Here is a 19307-nt window from a genome sequence, read left to right on the forward strand (position 1 = left end):
TTAGATGTTTTTTACAATAAAAAAAATTTTCTCTTCCCACCCAAAAAAGAAAACAAAAAATTCCCAGGCATTCAGGTGTGGCCTTTTTCTATCTTTTTTCCCCTTGTGTTTTTAGCCCATCTCATGTGCAGTGGTGTAAATGTGACCTCACCCCTCTAACCTCTCTCCCAGAAAATCTGGTACAGAAGGTTTGTGGAATTTGCCCTTTGTTAGGGGCTGGCGTTGGAACTGGGAATCAGACTTATGTCAAACCTTTTTTGTGCTGAGATGATTGGTTTCTTCCATCTTAGCCACGGGCCTGAGAATGATATTTCCTGTCTTTTAATGTTTCATCAGATTCTTTTTGTTTGTTTGTTTACTTTTTGTTGTTGTTCAGTCCCTAAGTCATGTCCAACTCTTTGTGACCCCATGGACTGCATCACGCCAGGCTTCCCTGTCCTTTACTATTTCCTGGAGCTTGGTCAAACTCAAGTCCATTGATTCAGGGATGCCATCCAACCATCTCATCCTCTGTCACCCTCTTTTCCTCTTGCCCTCAGTCCTTCTCAGCATCAGGGTCTTTTCTAGTGAATAGGTTCCTCACATCAGGTGGCCCAAATATTGGAGCTTCAGCTTCAGTTTCAGTCCTTCTAATGAATATTCAGAGTTGATTTCCTTTAGAATAGACTGGTTTGATCTCCTTGCAGTCCAAGGGACTCCCAAGAGTCTTCTCCAACACCACAGTTCTAAAGCATCAGTTCTTTGGAGCTCATCTTTCTTTATGTTTCAACTCTCATATCCATACATGACTACTGGAAAACCATTTTTTATTTGTGCTAAGTTGCATCAGTCGTGTCTGACTCTGCAACCTCATGGACTGTAGCCCACCAGGCTCTTGTGTCCATGGGATTCCCCAGGGAAGAATACTGGAGTGGGTTGCCATGCCCTCCTCCAGGGGATCTTCCCAACCCAGGGACTGAACCCAAGTCTCTTATGTCTCCTCTATTGGCAAGTGGGTTCTTTACCACTAGTGCCACCTGGGAAGCCCCCTGTTTTCGTTTGTTTTGTTTATTCCTTTATTTTAGTACTATTTACACCAATCATTCTCTGCCTAACCACATCCATGTGCCATCTGCAAGTGAGGTGACTTTATTCCTTTTTTTATTGCATAGCTGTGGGAATGTACAAGGAGGTTAACATGCTGCTCTCAGAAGTGTGTAAAGAGAAATAAGGAGAAATGTCTGGGAGCATATGTGAACCGAGTTTGGGAGAGAGAACAGGAATAGATATATAGATTTTAATGTCGTCTGCACAGTGAGAGCCCTAAGTCATCTCCTGCTTTTCTCCTAAGAGACAGCAGAACTAGGCCTCAATCCTCAGCATCCTTTCACATCAGGACCACAGTGGGGGCTGTTGGGCTTGGGACCTCCAGTTTCTCTTTAATTACCTTTGCCATTGTTGTTTCACAACTGAAATATAATGGTTCCCCACCTCCAGTCTTATTGGGATATAATAGACATGTATCTTCAATGATCTGATATGTGTCTATATTACACAGTGATCACCACCATAAGTCTAGTTAGCATCCATTATCACACAGTTTTTTCTTGTGATGAGAACTTTTAAGATCTACTTTCTTAGCAACTGTCAAATATGCAATCAGTTCAGTTCAGTTCAGTTCAGTCACTCAGTCACATCTGACTCTTTGCGACCCCATTGAACCACACCACACCAGGCCTCCCTGTCCATCACCAACTCCTGGAGTTTACTCAAACTCATGTCCATTGTGTCCGTGATGCCATCCAACCATCTCATCCTCTATAGTTCCCTTCTCCTCCTGCTTTCAATCTTTCCCAGCATCAGGGTCTTTTCCAATGAGTCAGTTCTTTGCATCAGGTGGGTGACCAAAGTATTGGAGTTTCAGCTTTAGCATCAGTCCTTCCAATGAATATTCAGGACTGATTTCCTCTAGGATAGACTGGTTGGATCTCCTTGCAGTCCAAGGGACTCTCAAGAGTCTTCTCTAATACCACAGTTCAAAAGCATCAATTCTTTGGCACTCAGCTGTCTTTATAGTCCAACTCTCACATCCATACATGACTATTAGAAAAACCATAGCCTTGAAGTTGAAACTCTAGTACTTTGGCCACCTGATGTGAAGAGCTGACTCATTTGAAAAGACCCTGATGCTGGGAAAAATTGAGGGCAGGAGGAGAAGAGGACGACAAAGGATGAGATGGTTGGATGGCATCACCGACTCAATGGACATGAGTTTGGGTAAACTCCAGGAGTTGGTGATGGACAGGGAGACCTGGCATGCTGCAGTTCATGGGGTCACAAGGAGCTGGACTTGACTGAGCAACTGAACTGAACTGAACTGACTAGATGGACCTTTGTTGGCAAAGTAATGTCTCTGCTTTTTAATATGCTGTCTAGATTAGTCATAACTGTCCTTCCAAGGAGTAAGCGTCTTTTAATTTCATGGCTGCAGTCACCATCTGCAGTGATTTTGGAGCCCAAAAAAAAAGTCAGCCACCACTTCCACTGTTTCCCCATCTATTTCCCATGAAGTGATGGAACCGGATGCCATGATCTTAGTTTTTTGAATGTTGAGCTTTAAACCAACTTTTTCACTCTCCTGTTTCACTTTCATCAAGAATCTCTTTAGTTTTTCTTTACTTTCTGCCATAAGGATGATGTCATCTGCATATCTGAGGTTATGGATATTTCTCCCAACAATCTTGATTCCAGCTTGTGCTTCATCCAGCCCAGCATTTCTCATGATGTACTCTGCATATATGTTAAATAAGCAGGGTGACAATATACAGCCTTGACGTACTCCTTTTCCTATTTGGAGCCAGTCTGTTGTTCCATGTCCAGTTCTAACTGTTGCTTCCTGACCTGCATACAGATTTCTCAAGAGGCAGGTCAGGTGGTCTGGTATTCCCATCTCTTTAATTTTCCACAGTTTATTGTGATCCATACAGTCAAAGGCTTTGGCATAGTCAATAAAGCAGAAATAGATGTTTTTCTGGAACTCTCTTGCTTTTTTGATGATCCAGCAGATGTTGGCAGTTTGATTTCTGGTTCCTCTGCCTTTTCTAAAACCAGGTTGAACATCTGGAAGTTCACGGTTCACGTATTGCTGAAGCCTGGCTTGGAGAATTTTGAGCATTACTTTACTAGCATGTGAGATGAGTGCAATTGAGCAGTAGTTTGAGCATTCTTTGGCATTGCCTTTCTTTGGGATTGGGATGAAAACTGACCTTTTCCAGTCCTGTGGCCACTGCTGAGTTTTCCAAATTTGCTGGCATATTGAGTGCAGCACCTTCACAGCATCATCTTTTAGGATTCGAAAAAGCTCAGCTGGAATTCCATCACCTCCACTAGCTTTGTGCATAGTGACGCTTCCCAAGACTGACTTCACCTGTTATTTACCTGGGGCCGTACTGTGGTGGAGGCATGAAAATAATGGAGACCTCCTTCCAAAGGTCCCAGGCATGCATTGCTGCACTCAGTGCCCCCGACCCTGCAGCAGGCCACCACCAACCCACGCCTCCACCAGAGTCTCCTGGACACTCACGGGCAAGTCTGGGCCAGTCTCTTGTGGGGTCACTGCTCCTTTCTCCTGGGTCCTGGTGCACACAAGGTTCTGTTTGTGCCCACCAAGAGTCTGTTTCCCCATCCTTTGTACGCTCTGGCGGCTCTGTGGTGGGGTTGGTGGTGACCTCCTCCTCCAAGCTTATGGCACACCCAAGTCTCCTGCAGGCACCAGGCCATACGGTACACCCCCAGAACGTATTCATCCTATAACTGGAAGTTTGTGCCTTTGACCACCTTTATCTGTTCTCCTCACCCCCTGCCTCCTGCCTTTGGCAACCGTTCTAATTCCTCTTACAGGTGAAATCATACAATATTATCTTTCTCTGACTGATTTATTATCTTTCTCTGACTGATTTATTGTTTTTCTCTGACTGATTTATTTCAGTCGTAATGTCTAACGTAATGTCCTCAAGGTCTATCCATGTTGACCTAAATGGCAGAATTTCCTTCCTTTTATGGATGAATAATATTCCACTGCATACATATGTGTGTGTATACATATACATATATACACATACATACATTTCCTGTATCCATTCATCCATCAGTGGACACTTACATTGTTTCCGTGTCTTGGCTTTTGTGAATAATACTGCCATCTTTGTCTGAATAAATAACTTCTGACCCTGGGTGACTCAGCCACTCATGGCCGCAGCAGAACATGTGGCTGGAGGAGTTACTTGTTTTCCGACTCTCCAAGGTGGTTATTTCATACCCTCTAACCCCTGCACCACTGTTTTCTCCCATTCTGTGTTGTTGTTCGGTTGCCAGTTGTGTTCTGACTCTTTGTGAACCCATGGGCTACAGCACGCCAGGCTTTTCTGTCCTTCACCATTTCCCAGAGTTTGCTCAAACTCATATATCCATTGAGTCACTGATACCGTCTAACTAGCTCATCCTTTGTCATCCCCTTCTCCTCCTGCCTTCAGTCTTTCCCAGCATCACAGTCTTTTCCAATGAGTTGGCTCTTTGCATCAGGTGGCCAAAGTATTGGAGCTTCAGCTTCAGCATCAGTCCTTCCAATGAATATTCAGGGTTGATTTCCTTTAGGATTGATTGGTTTGATCTCCTAGAGTAGACTAGAGATCTTCCACTCTTTAATGGGCAAGTATTCAAGCCCATGTGTCTATGCTTAGTTGCTCAGTTGTGTCCAGCTCTTTGCAACCCCACCAGGCACCTCTGTCCATGGGATTTTTCCAGGCAAGAACACTGAAGTGGGTTGCCATTTCTTTCTCCAGTGGATCTCCCCAACCCAAGCTCTTCTCTCTCTTCCTTTTCCTGGAATTGAACTAAGAACCCAGAAGAGGTGAGGATCTTAGCTAATGGTAGAATCATGAGATGCAGCAGGTCTGTGACCACACCAGGCCACCTTCAAGCCCCGATTCAAAGGGAACAGAAAGTATGAATCCCAAAGGGAGCTGGCTGTAGCGGAAAGAAGCAGAGTGGGGATTCATGGAGTCTTGTTAACGGCACAGCATTCAAGTGAAATCCACCAGCTCCTGCCACATGGTCCCAGAGCTTCCCTAAGCCCAGAACTAGGCGTCCATGTGCCTTCCACACCTTCTGGCTCCAACCTTGGATTCCACCCATCCCTGCCTCCCTTATGCCCCCTTCTTTCCTTATCAGTAACCGGGAAGGTGAATTAAAACAGCCCTCCAGCTGAAGGTTCTGTACCTTATCACAAAACCACCCTTCCTGCCATATCCGGCAGTAATGTCTTAGCTCCCAGACAAAACTGAAAAACCTGAAGAGTGAGGAAGGGGTCATATTCACCTTAACACTCCCAGGGCCTGGCCCCATGCCCACTTTAGTATCGGTATACAATGAGTAATTCATTGAAAGTTTGAGTAAATAAATATTTCAAAAAACATCCAGATCCCACTGCTTTTTGTACTTCCTGTATAGATCACTCGTGCTACAGTTAATTATTTGCTTTGTCATGGCTGCTAAGAGGAGGACAGTTCATCGGTACCCACAGACACACAGTCAGAGTATTAGAATTGCTCTCTCTCTCTAAGGAGCAAGAAGTATGGTCATATTATAAGCCTAGGGATGTAAGACATCCAGATAGGTTTTGTTATGATTAATTTATTCAGTCTGCTGTATCACTTCCCTCTTTTATGTAACCGGAAACTGAGAACCATTTATCTCTCCCTTTCCCTTTCTCATTTGCATTCCAGCTTTTAAAAATCATCTACACTTTGTTAATTTTTAAATTCACCTTCCTTTTTGAGTGGTACTAGTTGTACTTTTCCTTGTCTCAGTAGAGTACAGACATACCAGGATAATACTAGGTGATCTTGTTTCTTGTTTTCTTACCAGTTGGAAGGAGAACCATATGTAGATAGTTTTTGGTCTTTGCAATTCTGTCCTGAAAAACCAATATAAAACTGAATTTCTGTACACCTGTGGTGGATTCATGTCAATCTATGCCAAAACCAATACAGAATTGTAAAGTAAAAATTAAAAATAAATAAATAAATTTAAAAAAAAAAATAAATGATATATTCAAATTTTTATTCTCAAACTCATCAAGTGTCAGTACATTTCTTTGTTTTTTAAAATGGAGTCAGAGGAGGAGAAAAATAAACTCTTGCCAGTCAGAAATGTAAGTGCTGTCAGCCACGTGAATTTTTGTGTTGCCTGGATGTTATCATGTGTCAGACTCCCCCAAAGGAAGGGGGAGATGGTGAGATGACGGTTCGGTGACAGAGCCTCACACGTGTTCTGTGCGTAGTTTTGGGTGATGCCCCGCTGTTTGGTTTTATGTGACGCTAGAGCAAAAGATTTGCTGGCTGAGAGATGGAGATGGGAGAAGCAGAGGTGTTCTCATTAGCAAGATTTAATGCTTCAGGTGAAGTTTTGTTTTGAAATGTTTACAACCAAATAAAATAGAATAAGCTCATGGTTAGTGAGCATTTTCCTTGAACAATAAAAAGACTGCTCACTTGTTTTCCTATCTGTAGGTAGGTATCTAAATTCAGACCACATACACCCTAAAACCATTCTCATCAGACCAGGTGGAATTATGGAGACTGCTTTCTCTGTCTCTCTATCTCTCTTGCTCTCTCTCTCACACACACACACGCACGCACACACAGGCACACATGCACACATGGTTCAAAGTAAGCGCATGTTCCCAATGGAAATGACTTAGCACTCAATTTCATTTGGAAAGTCAAGAAAGGGGTTGTCTTATCATTGTTGCCTTTTCATACTGTTCATAGGGTTCTCAAGGCAAGAATACGGAAGTGGTTTGCTATTCCCTTCTCCAGTCATTGTTGACAGTGTTTTATATAGAAAGCCTGCAGCAGTTTCAAGTTAACAGTGTGGTGAAGCGGAAGGGCCAACATAGGCACCGATTAACATAGGGCTCTTTACCACCATAGGCTGGATCCATAAATATGCTCCTTGTCACAGAATGCTTGAAATTTCATTTTTTTCCTGATTTTTTAAAAATTGAAGTATAGTTGATTTACAATATTAAGTTAGTTTCAGGTATACAACATAGTGATTCAGTATTTTTATACATGATAGTCCACTTGAAGTTATTATGCAATATTATCTATATTCCCTATGCTGTATCGTATATCCTTATATTTATTTGTTTTATACCTAGTAATTTATACCTCTTAATCTCCTGCCCTTATTTTGCCCCTCCCCCCCTTCCCTGTCTCTGCTAGAAACCACTAGTTTGTTCTGTGTGTCTTGAGTCTGTTTCTGTTTTGTTGTAGTCATTCATTTGTTTTATTTTTTAGATTCCACATAAAAGCTGTATCATATATTTGTCTTTCTGTGTCTGACTTAACTTCACTCAGTATGAAAATCTCCAGGTCCATCCATGTTGCTGCAGATGGCCTCATTTTGTTCTTTTTTATGGCTGAGTAATATCCCATCATATATATGTATCACATCTTCTTTATTCTATTGTAGATTATTAAGGAGATTTTCAGGTGACTCAGTGGTAAAAGAATCTGACTGCCAATTCAGGAGAACGCAATCCCTGAGTCAGGAAGATCCACTGGAGAAAGGAATCGCTTGTCCAGTGCTTCAGTATTCTTGCTGGGAAAATCCCTCGGACAGAGCAGCCTGGCGGACTACAGTCCTTGGGGTCACAAAGAGTCAGACATGACTGAGTGACTGAGCATAGCACACACAGATTACTCCATGAGATAATGTGTATACAAGAACTTTGTAAATCCTAAAGTGCTGAACTTCACCTCATAAAATAAGTGGAGCTGTAGTTTGAGTCTACGTTGGTCTTTGATTTGTTGCCGCCTTCATTAATTTTGGAAGTGGTGGAGCCATTGAAAGTTTCCGGGTAGAGAAAGGTCATGGTCAGAGCAGAATTTGAGAATCATCGGTAGATGAGGCAAGAAACGGATGAGGCTGGAGCACAGGGAAGTTAGGAGACTTTTGTGATAGTTGAAGCCAGGGGTGGTATAAGATCATGTAGGGTGGAGGCAGAATGGAAGGAAAAGACAATGCCAGAAACGTTGATAAGGGAAGATGGGGCAGTTCCTTGAATGAATGTGCAGAAGAGTAGAAAGGGAAAACAATTTTGACAACCCGGAATCAAACCTGGGTGTTGTGGGGAGTAGGTCTTTGTCAAGTGGGAGAGAAGGTAGTGATGGTTTTAGTGCCTGGTGGGCATCTAGGTCGAGGTGCTGAAAAGGCATGGAGCTTAGCAGAGTCCCCGGCAGGACAGGAAGGTAACTGAGGCTGCAGCAAGGGTGACAAGTCAGGAGAGAGTCAGGAACAGCAGAGGCAACTGTGCTGAGCCTTCAGGATCTCTCCTCAGAAGTAGGAGGAAAAGAAAGCCCTCGTAGAGCAAAAGGCCTGCGACTCTGCAGAGAGCAGAGGGCAGGACCGCCACCGCCGGCAGGGAGGGCTGCTGGGCGGGGGTGGGGAACAGTGCACCCGATTGTGAAGGGCTGGAGGGGTGAAGGCGAGTGAGGGTCACAGGGTTTGCAGATTATGCAGTCATCAGTTGACATTTCCAAGGGCAGCGTGCACTGAGGGGGAAAGCCACGTCCCTGGGCATTGGGTGGAAAGAGAGGAGACTGATGGGGAGAACAGAGTGAAAGTTGTGTCTTATTGTTATTTTTCTCAAGGAGAAAGTAAGGAATATATGTGTTGACTGGAGAAGAAAAGCCCCTAGAGAGAGATTTTTGATGAAGTCCAGAAAAACTGGTCAAATAACAAGTCTTACAATAAAACAAGCAAAAGTCAGAATACTTGGGTTGACCTGCGGGAGGGCAGGGACAGAAAGGCAGCAGAGGAGATGGAAGAAAAGTTTTGAAGTGCAGACAGAAGTGGTGCCCTCGTGTCTTCAGTACAGTTGGGTCTGAGCATTTGGGGGATGGCGGTGGAGCCCCAAGTTTGAGAAGAACAGCAGATGTTTGAAGCAGCGGCTGTGGGGAGTGTGGGGGAGGGACACCCACAGAAGAGCCCGGTCCCCCTCCACCATCCTTCCACACCCAGTCCAGTCCTTCCTGAAAAGTGTGGGAACGTAGCAGCTTTCATACATAAATTTAGGCTTAAGAACATACCATTCCCTGCCCAGCCTACACACACCCACTTTAGATTGTATTTGCACTGTGGCTTAGAATATTGCAACCCTTATACTCCTTAGATGTTTCTTTGGTCGTTTCACCAGGCAGAGGTCTTGCCTTTTCTCCTGGGAGGACAATGTTTGATCCCGCACAGGTATCAGTGCGTGCTGGTCATAGCGTGTGTCAAAGCAGCTGGACCAGCCATATCTCCTTCTAGGAAACCTGCCTCCTCATCGCCCTTCTGTGCTCCCCGCCCAATACTCCTCCTGCCACAGAAAACAGACACGCATGTCTGGCCTAGGAGCAGGTTCTCCGGCACAGAAAAGGGAAGGAAGGCAGCAGGGGGAGAGAGGAGGGGAGAGATGCAGCTCCCAGTGAAAGGCACGATGAGCCGGGGAGTAAGAGCAGGCACGAGAGAGAGACAGAGACAGAGCTAGAGACAGACACACAGAGACACAGAGGCAGAGAGAAATAGACACGCAGAGAGACAGAGACAGGAGGATGACCGAATGATGCTAAAGCTGAAGCTCCAGTACTTTGGCCACCTCATGCAAAGAGTTGACTCATTGGAAAAGACTCTGACGCTGGGAGGGATTGGGGGCAAGAGGAGAAGGGGACGACAGAGGATGAGATGGCTGGATGGCATCACTGACTCGATGGACGTGAGTCTGAGTGAACTCCGGGAGTTGGTGATGGACAGGGAGGCCTGGCGTGCTGCGATTCATGGGGTCGCAAAGAGTCAGACACGACTGAGCGACTGAACTGAACTGAACTGATGATGTAACTTATATGTGGAATCTAACAAATAATACAAATGAATCTGTTTACAAAACAGAAATAGACTCACAGACCTCGAAAACAAACTTATGGTTACCAAAGGGGAAAGAGGTGGGCGGGGGTAAGCTCGGAGTTTGGGATTAACAGATGCACATTACTATATACAAAATAGATAAGCAGCAAGGATTTACTATATAACAGGGAATACTATTCAATATCTTGTAAGAACCTATAATGGAAAATAACCTGAAAAAATTATATATGTATAACTGAATCACCTTGCTGTTCACCTGAAGCTATCATAATATTGTAAATCAATTGTACTTTAATTTTAAAAATAAGGAACTGGGGCTTCCCTGGCAGTCCAGTAAGATTAAGACTCCACGCTTCCACTGCAGGGGATGTGGGTTTGATTCCTGGTCAGGGAAGTTCCACATGCTAAGGGATGCAGCCAAAAAAAAAAAAGGAAAAAAATTAGAAATAATGACAAAAGTAGTCACCTATTTAAAACCCCCCTCAATCTGAAAAGGATACCTTTTTAATAGAAAAGGATACCTTTTTAATAGAATTTAAGGAGAACTTTTAAAAACTAAAACGTCAGTTTATTAAAATTTTAAATTAAAAAAAAAAAGAATGGAGATGAAATGCCCAGTGGCTTGAGAACTGGGAACAGCCCTGGTTGTGGTATCGGGGTCCTAGGCTGGTCCCTGTAAGGCCTGGCTGGACTGCTCTCCTGGGTTCAGCAGGATTCCCTTTCATCTTTTAGCAGCCTCCCCTTTTCCTTGGTCTAGGCTGAGTGGGTTTCTGTTTCTTTCAGCCAAAGGAGCCTTCACAGTGACCTCAACCTGCCCATCTCAGGGGGTCTGAAGGGGCACACAGTACCTGACCTATGTTCTGAGGTAACCTGCCTGGCCTCTGCTTTCTGCCTCGACTCTCATGAGGAAACGGCCCCTCTTTGCACCTTTACACTGCAGACACGCCCTTCCTTCCTTCCTAGTAGTGAGTTTCCCATCTCTCAGTGTATAAAACCCAGACATCAGCAATATTGTTTAGAATGAAGAACAGTGGAGAACGGGAACCAAATCACAGAAAGTTCACTATGATTGAAAGAAAATAATAGTGACCTAAATGGGAGGGAAATCCAAGAAAGGGGATTATATGTACACTTACAGCTGATTCTCTTTGCTGTACAGCAGAAACTAACACAACATTGTAAAGCAACTATGTGCGTTTGTCCTCAGTCTCTCAGTCTTGTCCAGCTCTTTGCAAGCCTGCCAGGCTCTTCTGTCCATGGAATTTTTCAGGCAACAGTACTGGAGTGGGTTGCCATTCCCTCCTCCAGGGAATCTTTCTGACCCAGGAATCGAACCCACGTCTTCTGTGGCTCCTATACTGGCAGGCTGATTCTTTCCCGCTGAGCCTCCAAAGCAACAATACTCCAGTAAAAATTAATTTTAACACATTAAAAAAATAAAAGCAGCTCAAGCAATTGAGACCACTCCAAAAATCATGCATCTATCTAACCAAAAGAAAAAAAGGGCGGGGGGGGAATAGAAGGATAAGATGTTGTCATATAGTTGAGGGTGAGGAGATGGATGAGAAAGGATTTGCTTTGACCTTCAATCTCTGAGGACAGCTTAGAGAAGGAGAGAGGCAGACAGAAGGTGTGGGAGGTGGACGGGAGAGGGATCCGGTGAGGCCAGTGCTCCCGGCATGTGTGGAGCACCGGCCGATCATGAGGTACCCAAGCTCTGTGCAGACCAAGGAAGGGACAGCAAGAAGACATCACTGTGGTATGAGGTTAGAGGAAGAGGAGAGAGGGCTAAGGCAAGCTGAAAGTTAACAGATACAGCAGCAGGGATGCCAGGGCATCACCACGGCTGTGTTTTAGGGGTAAAGAAAGGACGCCGACGGTCTGGAATGGAACAGGACTGCTGTACGTGTCCACCTGGCCTCAGTGGAGGCAGCCAGATTAAACAGGACTGTTGCGAGCTTGAGCATCTGGCTCCCATAGGCTCCAGAGCTAGGCTAATATTTATGGAGGACCAGTCATTTGAGAAATGCAGTCAGTAGTTTCCAGGAGGTAAGGGTACCATCGTGACCTCCTCAGTCATCCATGGTCAAGGCAGCCCACCCAGTGAGTCTGTGTTGGTGGTGAGTCCGTCTGGGCTTTTGTGGCCTCACCTATTGGAAGAGACTTGGATTAGTTGAACCTTGGAGCTCCAGAACTCCCTTATTGAGAGCAATCCTGGTTTTTGTTTGGCTGGTTTTTGGCCATGCTGTGGCAGCTTGCAGGATCTGAATTTCCCAACCAGGGACTGAACCTGTATCTTCGGCAGTGAAAATGCCAAGTCCTAACCACTGGACCACTAGAGAATTCCTCTAGAACACTTCCTGACAGGCTTATTCCTCCCCTAAAAGTTTCTGATCCAGAGTGAAAAGGAACCTTACTGTAGACGTGAAAGACCATGAGCCCTGGGCAGAGCTGCTGTGTCTGAACAACCATGAATTGGAAGGGGAGGGAGCAGCCAGCTGACCACAGAGAAATATGGTCTCCCTCAAGCCTGGAGCAGGTTATACAATGGCCAGAACATCAGGGCAGACCACTGTGTTTGAGGAATGACTTTATTTAACCCAGAGAGATGTGTACTTCCATCAGTAAATGCTCCCAACTCCCATCTCTGTGAGTTTTTGTCTTCATGATGTTTTTTTGCTGATTGTGTGCAAACTGATTTAGTACGTTTATGTCTCGTGACCCTCTCTACATCATTAGATAAAAACGGGTTCAGGTTTTACAGTCAAAACAAGATCTGGAGCAAAGTCAAACTGCGGATGGTGTCACAAGGTAACTGTCTAACAGGGCTGTTGGCTCAAGCCGTCCTTCTGCACAGGGTTTCCTGGAAGGAGTAGTTCTCACATCCGTTCAAGAGGCTCATCGTAAAATCTGTAACATAATAGTCAGGAGTTGGATGCACCCACCAGAGTAGACGGAAGGCCAAGAGACATTTCACTGTGGGTTCTTGTTTGCGTTTCTTGTCCAGCGGCACATCTGCCGCCTGCTCTGCTCCAGCGTGGTCTATGCACTTAGACCAGATTTTACTAGGAAGACTAAGAATATGTTTGTAACAGTCTCAAAGGATTTCTCTTGCCTTGTGTGTTTCAAGATGTTAATTGCCATCTACTCATTTCACTTATGTAGACTCTCTTTCCCAAAACGATACCCCTTCCCATAGACCAAGACTGGGCAGTGAAAAGACTGCTCACAAATAGAGCTTTTTGTGAAAAACCTAAATAACATCCTGTGTCAAAGCAGACGTGACAATGGGCTATTATTTCTGTCCCCATAATAGCATGTTGTCACATCTCTGTGCCCCGCGTGAATGGGCCATGAGAAGGGATGGGGGGTGGAGTGGGGGCAGGGGAGCCACGCTGAAACCTTAGAGGAGCCTCTCCGGGGTTTGCATTTTCTAAAAACAGAAACCGCTTCTCCAGGAGGTAACCCAGAGGTTCATATCTGCAGGTGCCCGGCCGCAGCCTCGAGTGCACTTCCAGAGAAGAGCCCTGCGGCTGCCGGAGAACACCAGCTACAGTGACCTGACCGCCTTTCTCACGGCCGCCAGCTCTCCCTCCGAGGTGGACGGCTTTCCTTATTTGCGAGGACTAGATGGAAACGGAACAGGTAATAATCTTTCTGTCTTCTGCAGGGGGAATCTGTGTGTGCATCTTTTATAGGTGTTTGTATCTTTCTAAGTGGAGGACCAGACATGCAGAAGGGGGAGATCTGTCTACAAGTTCTGGTGCACTGAAACTGTCATTTAAGGAATTTAGTCTGCACCACTACGGGGTTGAATTTTCATGAATTTGAATCGCTGAACCTTTCTGCTGGAACCAGTTGCCTTAAGCACCCTCTCTGAGCTCTCCTTTGGCTGCCTAAATTTATTTAATTCCCAGAAGTTCTTTTCATTGAATTTTTCAAGTGTCAGATCAGAGTTGGAGGTTTTCTGTTCTATTTTCAACCTCACTCCACTTGCCCCTGGAATATTTTTGGTGGAGCAGCCTGCCCAGCTGTGCAGAGATGTACACCCCCACTCGCCGCATGTCACAGCTGGAAGGGGAAGGGTGGGTGGCATTGAATCTGATTCCCAGAGGAGCACAGCAGTGCCCCCAGCCACCAGCACATGGAGCACTTCGGGGCAGGGAGATTCTGGACTGCAAGGGCTGAGTCCATCCAGCATTTTCCACACCCTCCCTTTCTCCAAGCTTGCTCTTTCTGCCTTCCACTCGGCAAGGTGTTCAGGCTTTATAGTTGATTTTGAATCATCTCCTGGCAGATCTATAAGTCCACTCAGTCATTCTCACCCTATGCCGGCAGGACTCACAGTACTCAAAGATCACAGAAACAAAAAGCTACCAGTCAGAAAATAGGTAATAATTCCTTATCAGTGAAGGACCGCCTTTTACCTCCATTTGCACTCAAGAGAACTCCATGCTAACATGGTCCCTGTTCCTTCTTCTGGTGAACAGAGAGTGGTGGAGCCTCAATTCCTGAGTCATTTTCTTGTCTCCCCCTTTTCCTTTCCCCAATACTTTACATGAGTCACAGCATAAACTTGAAAAACAAAGGCCGTTCTGGGTTGAATCCCATGAGGTGAGTACGTTGCTGTATTTCCCAGGGACGCTTTGATTGAATTTCGCCTAATTGTCTAGTGCTTTACAGAAATTGATCATCCTGCAAAAGCTTTTCATCCATGCAACATATGATCCATTTTGTAGAAAGTGGATAAATGTCTGGTTACAGTTCAAGGTCACCTGGTGATTTGTTACCAGCTCTTCTTCCCTCTGTGGCACCTGTTTTGAGAAATGTTTCTTCTTCCTTGAATGTTTGTGTGATAATGATGCAATAAATAGTCAATCACCAACACCCAGAAGAGTTGCATGGTGTTCATCTTAAGTGAATGTTGTTGGGGAAAAAAGTTGACTTTTCATTTAAATGGATAGGCCTGGGAGGGAAGTAGTATTTCAGGGAACATGATAATCTGAGGCCATCATGAAACCTCCAATCCAGCCTCCATCATAAAACCCTGAAGTTGGCAGGATAACCTCAGTCATTTTTCTGTGCCCCAATTCCAAGATGTCTTGAATAAATTATAAAATGCAAGATGACGGTAAGGCAGAGAGAAGACATAGGACAATTGATTTTAGAGGAGTTGTTTTATTTTAAAATCACTCTGTTATTTCAGAGGGAAGAGAGAAAGTCTTTGGAAGGTTATGTTCAGCTTGTTTTCCACTGAAATAACTGGCCAGTTGACCTAGGAAAAATCAGGCCTCCTCCCAGGAAAGGCAGCCACCAGCATGGTGTCCACTTAGCACCCCAGCAGCCCATCAACTGGGGCTTCTCTTTGGCCCCACCTTTGCCTCCTGTTTTATAAAATGCATCTAAGAGGTTTCAACTTAGTGTGAGAGCCTGGACCACACTAATCCATGAGATAGCAAGTTATCAGTAGAATTCAGTGAAGTAAACAGAGACCATAAGTGTGATTGGAGAGTGACTGGCTTCCCTGGTGTGCCCTAAGGGGGGTTGTTTATCCCTGCCCCCACTTTGAAAGAGTTTCCAGAGTTGTAGAAACACAGCCACGTGGAGCTTTCAGTTGCTTCCTCACTTTCTCTTCCCCGTGCATCCTCACAGCCTCATGCTTCCCCTGTGATTGCTAAGAAAGCCCAGACCTGCTCTGTGATGTTCTCAAGGGTTTTTAAGAAATTACTTCTGCTGGCAACTCCAGGAAGACAGAAAGGAGTCAGTAATATGACTAACGTGCAAAGCCAAACAGAACTTTGGATGCTATCTGGGCAAAACCTCTTTTGTTCTAAGTGATGAGTTGGTGGCCTCCTAGCTTGGTCCTGAGGTGCTGCTTTTGCTTGTCTTTATTGGGATGTGATGGGATTCAGGTAATATCAAGATGGAACATCAAGAAGGAGAGAGTCCTTGTATAGAGAACTCAGTGTTTTGTAAGGAGTTGCAGTCTCATAAGAAGAGCTGGAACGTAAACCATGTAGCCCTTCAAAGCATGAGTGGTTCCAGAATAAAGAAAATGGGAGGGGTCGAGAGTCCTTTTGGAAGCTAACGAGTGGAAGCACTGAGAGAGGAGAGAGCCCTCAAGAAAGCAGATATAATTGCCTGCCATGTCTTTGAACAGAGAACTTTCTAAAGAATGTTAAATCACATGCACCTAGTAGTACACAAGTATGCCTCTTTCTTCAGTGCTCATCTGACTTTGGAATGTTTATAGTACAGTTTGTTTCTTTCTATAGATTCATAAGAAAGCATCCAGGCCAACCTCCTTAGTTTTGCAGCTCAGAGCAGCAGACCCCAGAAGAGTAAGGTAACTTGCAGAAGGTCACATAATTAGTTGGTGGCGGATCTGGTCTAGGACTCGGGCTTTCTGGGCCAGGGATATGCAAGATTATAGGAAATGAAGATTCAAAAGGGTATGCCATTTCTAAGAATCAAGAGGCAGTGTTAAGGATGGAGGGTGAGAGTGGAGTACTTTTCTGCTCTCCCTGCTGCTTCCAGGGGTAGACTTCCTGCCTGGCGTTTTAATGAAAGAAGAACCCTTGGGGACTTCCCTGGTGGTCCACTGGTTAAGACTTCATCTTCCAGTGCAGGCGGTGTGGGTTCGACCCCTGATCGGGGAGCTAAGATCCCACATGCCTCATGGCCAAAAAGCCAAACAAACAAACAAAAAAAGCAATTAAAAAAAAAACCCAGAAGCAATATTGTAACAAATCCAATAAAGATTTTTAAAATGGTCCACATCCGAAAAAACTTTTTTAATTTTTTTTTTTTTAAAAAAGAAGCAGCATTACCTAACTGAAAACATTATCTGTAAGTTGCTTATATAAAATCAGGTCACGTAATCTGTCTTTAAGTTCTGTCTCATCCGGAGAGTTCAGCAGAGCCTAGAGAGACTGGCTCGGCTTCTGTGTCGCCTTTGGGCAATGGATACATTTCGGTCCTCTGTCCACAGGATGTTGTGACAAAAAAAGATGGTGAATTCTGCGTTTTGGTTCTCTTCACCCTACAATGAAATGGTCAGGTTAAAAGATTTCAGAACTTAAATCAATGCTTCCGATGTGGACCTTTTGATGAAATCATCTCCATCCCTTTTTTTTCATTGGAAAACAGAGATGGATGTGATAGAAATTGCTCTGCAAAGAGGTTAGCTACCACTGGTTGTTGAAACTCTCAAATTCACTAGATTTGTTTTAAATGTTTAAATTTAGTCCTAACTGGAGGTTTGCATTAACTCAGGTAGTTAATTGATAAGTAGATAGGTATATAAGGAGCTTAATAAGAAATCCTATAAATTATGTTCTAATGTAGCTTAAATTTTTCTATCAGTGTGTTTTCATTGTATTCAAGGGAAGATTTTAAATTATGACCGAATACATTTTGTATGATAATTATATTTCACTGGAGAAAAATTCTTCTCAAATGGATCCCTTAAGTGTATAAATATAATACCACTTTCATAAGCATTCCCCAATTTATCTGTAAAGTAGATAGTCATTAAACCATTGGCTTGGAGAAAAGGCCTCTAATGTAGAATAATTGGTATATTAAATTCCTTTTAAACAGATCAAAATAACAATGGCAACCAAAATAACTCATAAATATTTCAAGTGCAAGTTTTCAATAGTGTCCTTTTAGTAGAAGTTAATATTTTGAAGTACTCCTTGAAGAAATTCATTCTTTTTTTTCTTATTTTTTAAAAGCAGTCTCTGATTTAAAACATTTGCTTCCACTGTGGTGATCTGCCAAGTAATTAACATGTGTACAGGGCTCACTTTGTAAAGTTGATTTCAGGGTTTCACACACATACCTTCTCTCCCAGTACAGACAGTCCCCCTTCCATTTTGAAACTCCTTTTGAAAGCACAGGGCAGTGGTTAGAATGGACAGACCTGAACTTGGATCTCAGCCCTACCACACACTAATGTCTATCTATGGGCCTGTTTCCATGACTCCCACCTCTGAGCCTCAGTTTGTTTATGTGTAAAATGGGGATTTTTACCTACCTTAGGACGTCACGGTGAAGATTGTGCATATAAGATGCTGAATGCAGTCCCTGGTTTGTAGGAGGCCCAATCCTTGTAGATGTTAGCCGTTACATTTTTCTGTAAACGGTTTCTGCAGCCTCACCTGGGTCCTGTGTGTGCATGTGATGGAGACTGCCTCTTGCTTCCAGGAAACAGCACCAGGTACGACCTAACCCCCGTCACAGCCGTCAGCGTCCACTTGCTCAGCAGTGATGGAACGCCAGTGCTGGTGGATGGCCCCATTTATGTCACCGTGCCCCTGGCCACACAGAGCAGTCTGAGGCACAATGCCTATGTTACGGCGTGGCGGTTTGACCAGAAACTGGGTAAGCAAACTCCTGTGCCAACGATCGGCTAGTGGACTTCATGACTGTTAGATTTCCCTTTTAAGAAGCCTCTGCTAGTCTCTTCCTTGAAGTTATTGAATGCTGCTGCTCATGGCACTTTGCATGGTTTCTAGTGGGTAAAGCTTACACCTTTTTTTTTTTTTCTCCACACTTAAGCTAATTTGCTTGAGAAGAATCTTTAAAGGTTATTAGACTTGAATTACCTCTCCTAATCGTTTATCCTTTTATTCTTTAGAAGATCCCATAATCTCTCTTGGTCTTATGGTTTTCTTTTTTCTGTGTTTTGAAAAAGGAAGAAAACAGTGCCAATATTATACAAAAAAGAAACTAAAAATCACCTAGAGAAACCTACTAATCATATTTTGGATTACAACCAGACTTTGCCTTATTGCACTTTGTAGATACTGCATTTTTTACAGATTGAACATTTGTGGCAACTGTGTATTGTCAGATGATGGTAAGCATTTTTCACAATAAAATATTTCTTAATTTAAATAGGTACATTAGCTTTTTTAGGCATAATGCTGCTGCATACTTAATTGACTAAAGTATAGTGTAACAGAACCTTTAATACACTGGGAAACCAAAAATTCTTGTGACTCTCTTTATTGTGATATTTAATATAGTGCAATAGGCCTGGATCTGAACTCACAGTATCTTGGAGATGAGCCTGCATTTCCTTCCAGCTATTGCACTATGCATGTGTATATTGGTTATCTTTTGCATCAAAATAGACGGCCCTAAAACTCAGCAGCTTTACACAACAGTGAACATCACCATTTCAGGGAGTCAGGATCCCAGAGTCAGGAACCCAGGCACAACTGAGCTGGGTGGTTCTGAGTCAGGTCTTGAGCAAGGTTGCAGTCAGGCTGTCAGCCAACTCATCTCAGGATCCAGCAGGGGCTACCAATGTGCTTTCAGGCATCAGATCCTCACTGGCTGGTGGCCAG

At 44.0% G+C, this 19307-nt stretch overlaps 1 protein-coding gene across 1 annotated transcript in view; it reads left to right on the forward strand.

Moving 5' to 3' along the window:
• FAM171A1 (family with sequence similarity 171 member A1) overlaps positions 1–19307 on the forward strand; it is a 125900-nt gene that overhangs the window by 78459 nt on the left and 28134 nt on the right. The window contains exons 4-5 of the mRNA XM_040248978.1: positions 13435–13593; positions 18160–18336. Of these exons, the coding sequence (XP_040104912.1) occupies positions 13435–13593; positions 18160–18336 (336 nt within the window). The remainder of the gene's footprint in view (positions 1–13434; positions 13594–18159; positions 18337–19307) is intronic.

Source organism: Oryx dammah, unplaced genomic scaffold (assembly GCF_014754425.2).
Source record: "Oryx dammah isolate SB20612 unplaced genomic scaffold, SCBI_Odam_1.1 HiC_scaffold_10, whole genome shotgun sequence".
In the NCBI taxonomy this organism is placed as follows: Eukaryota; Metazoa; Chordata; class Mammalia; order Artiodactyla; family Bovidae; genus Oryx; species Oryx dammah.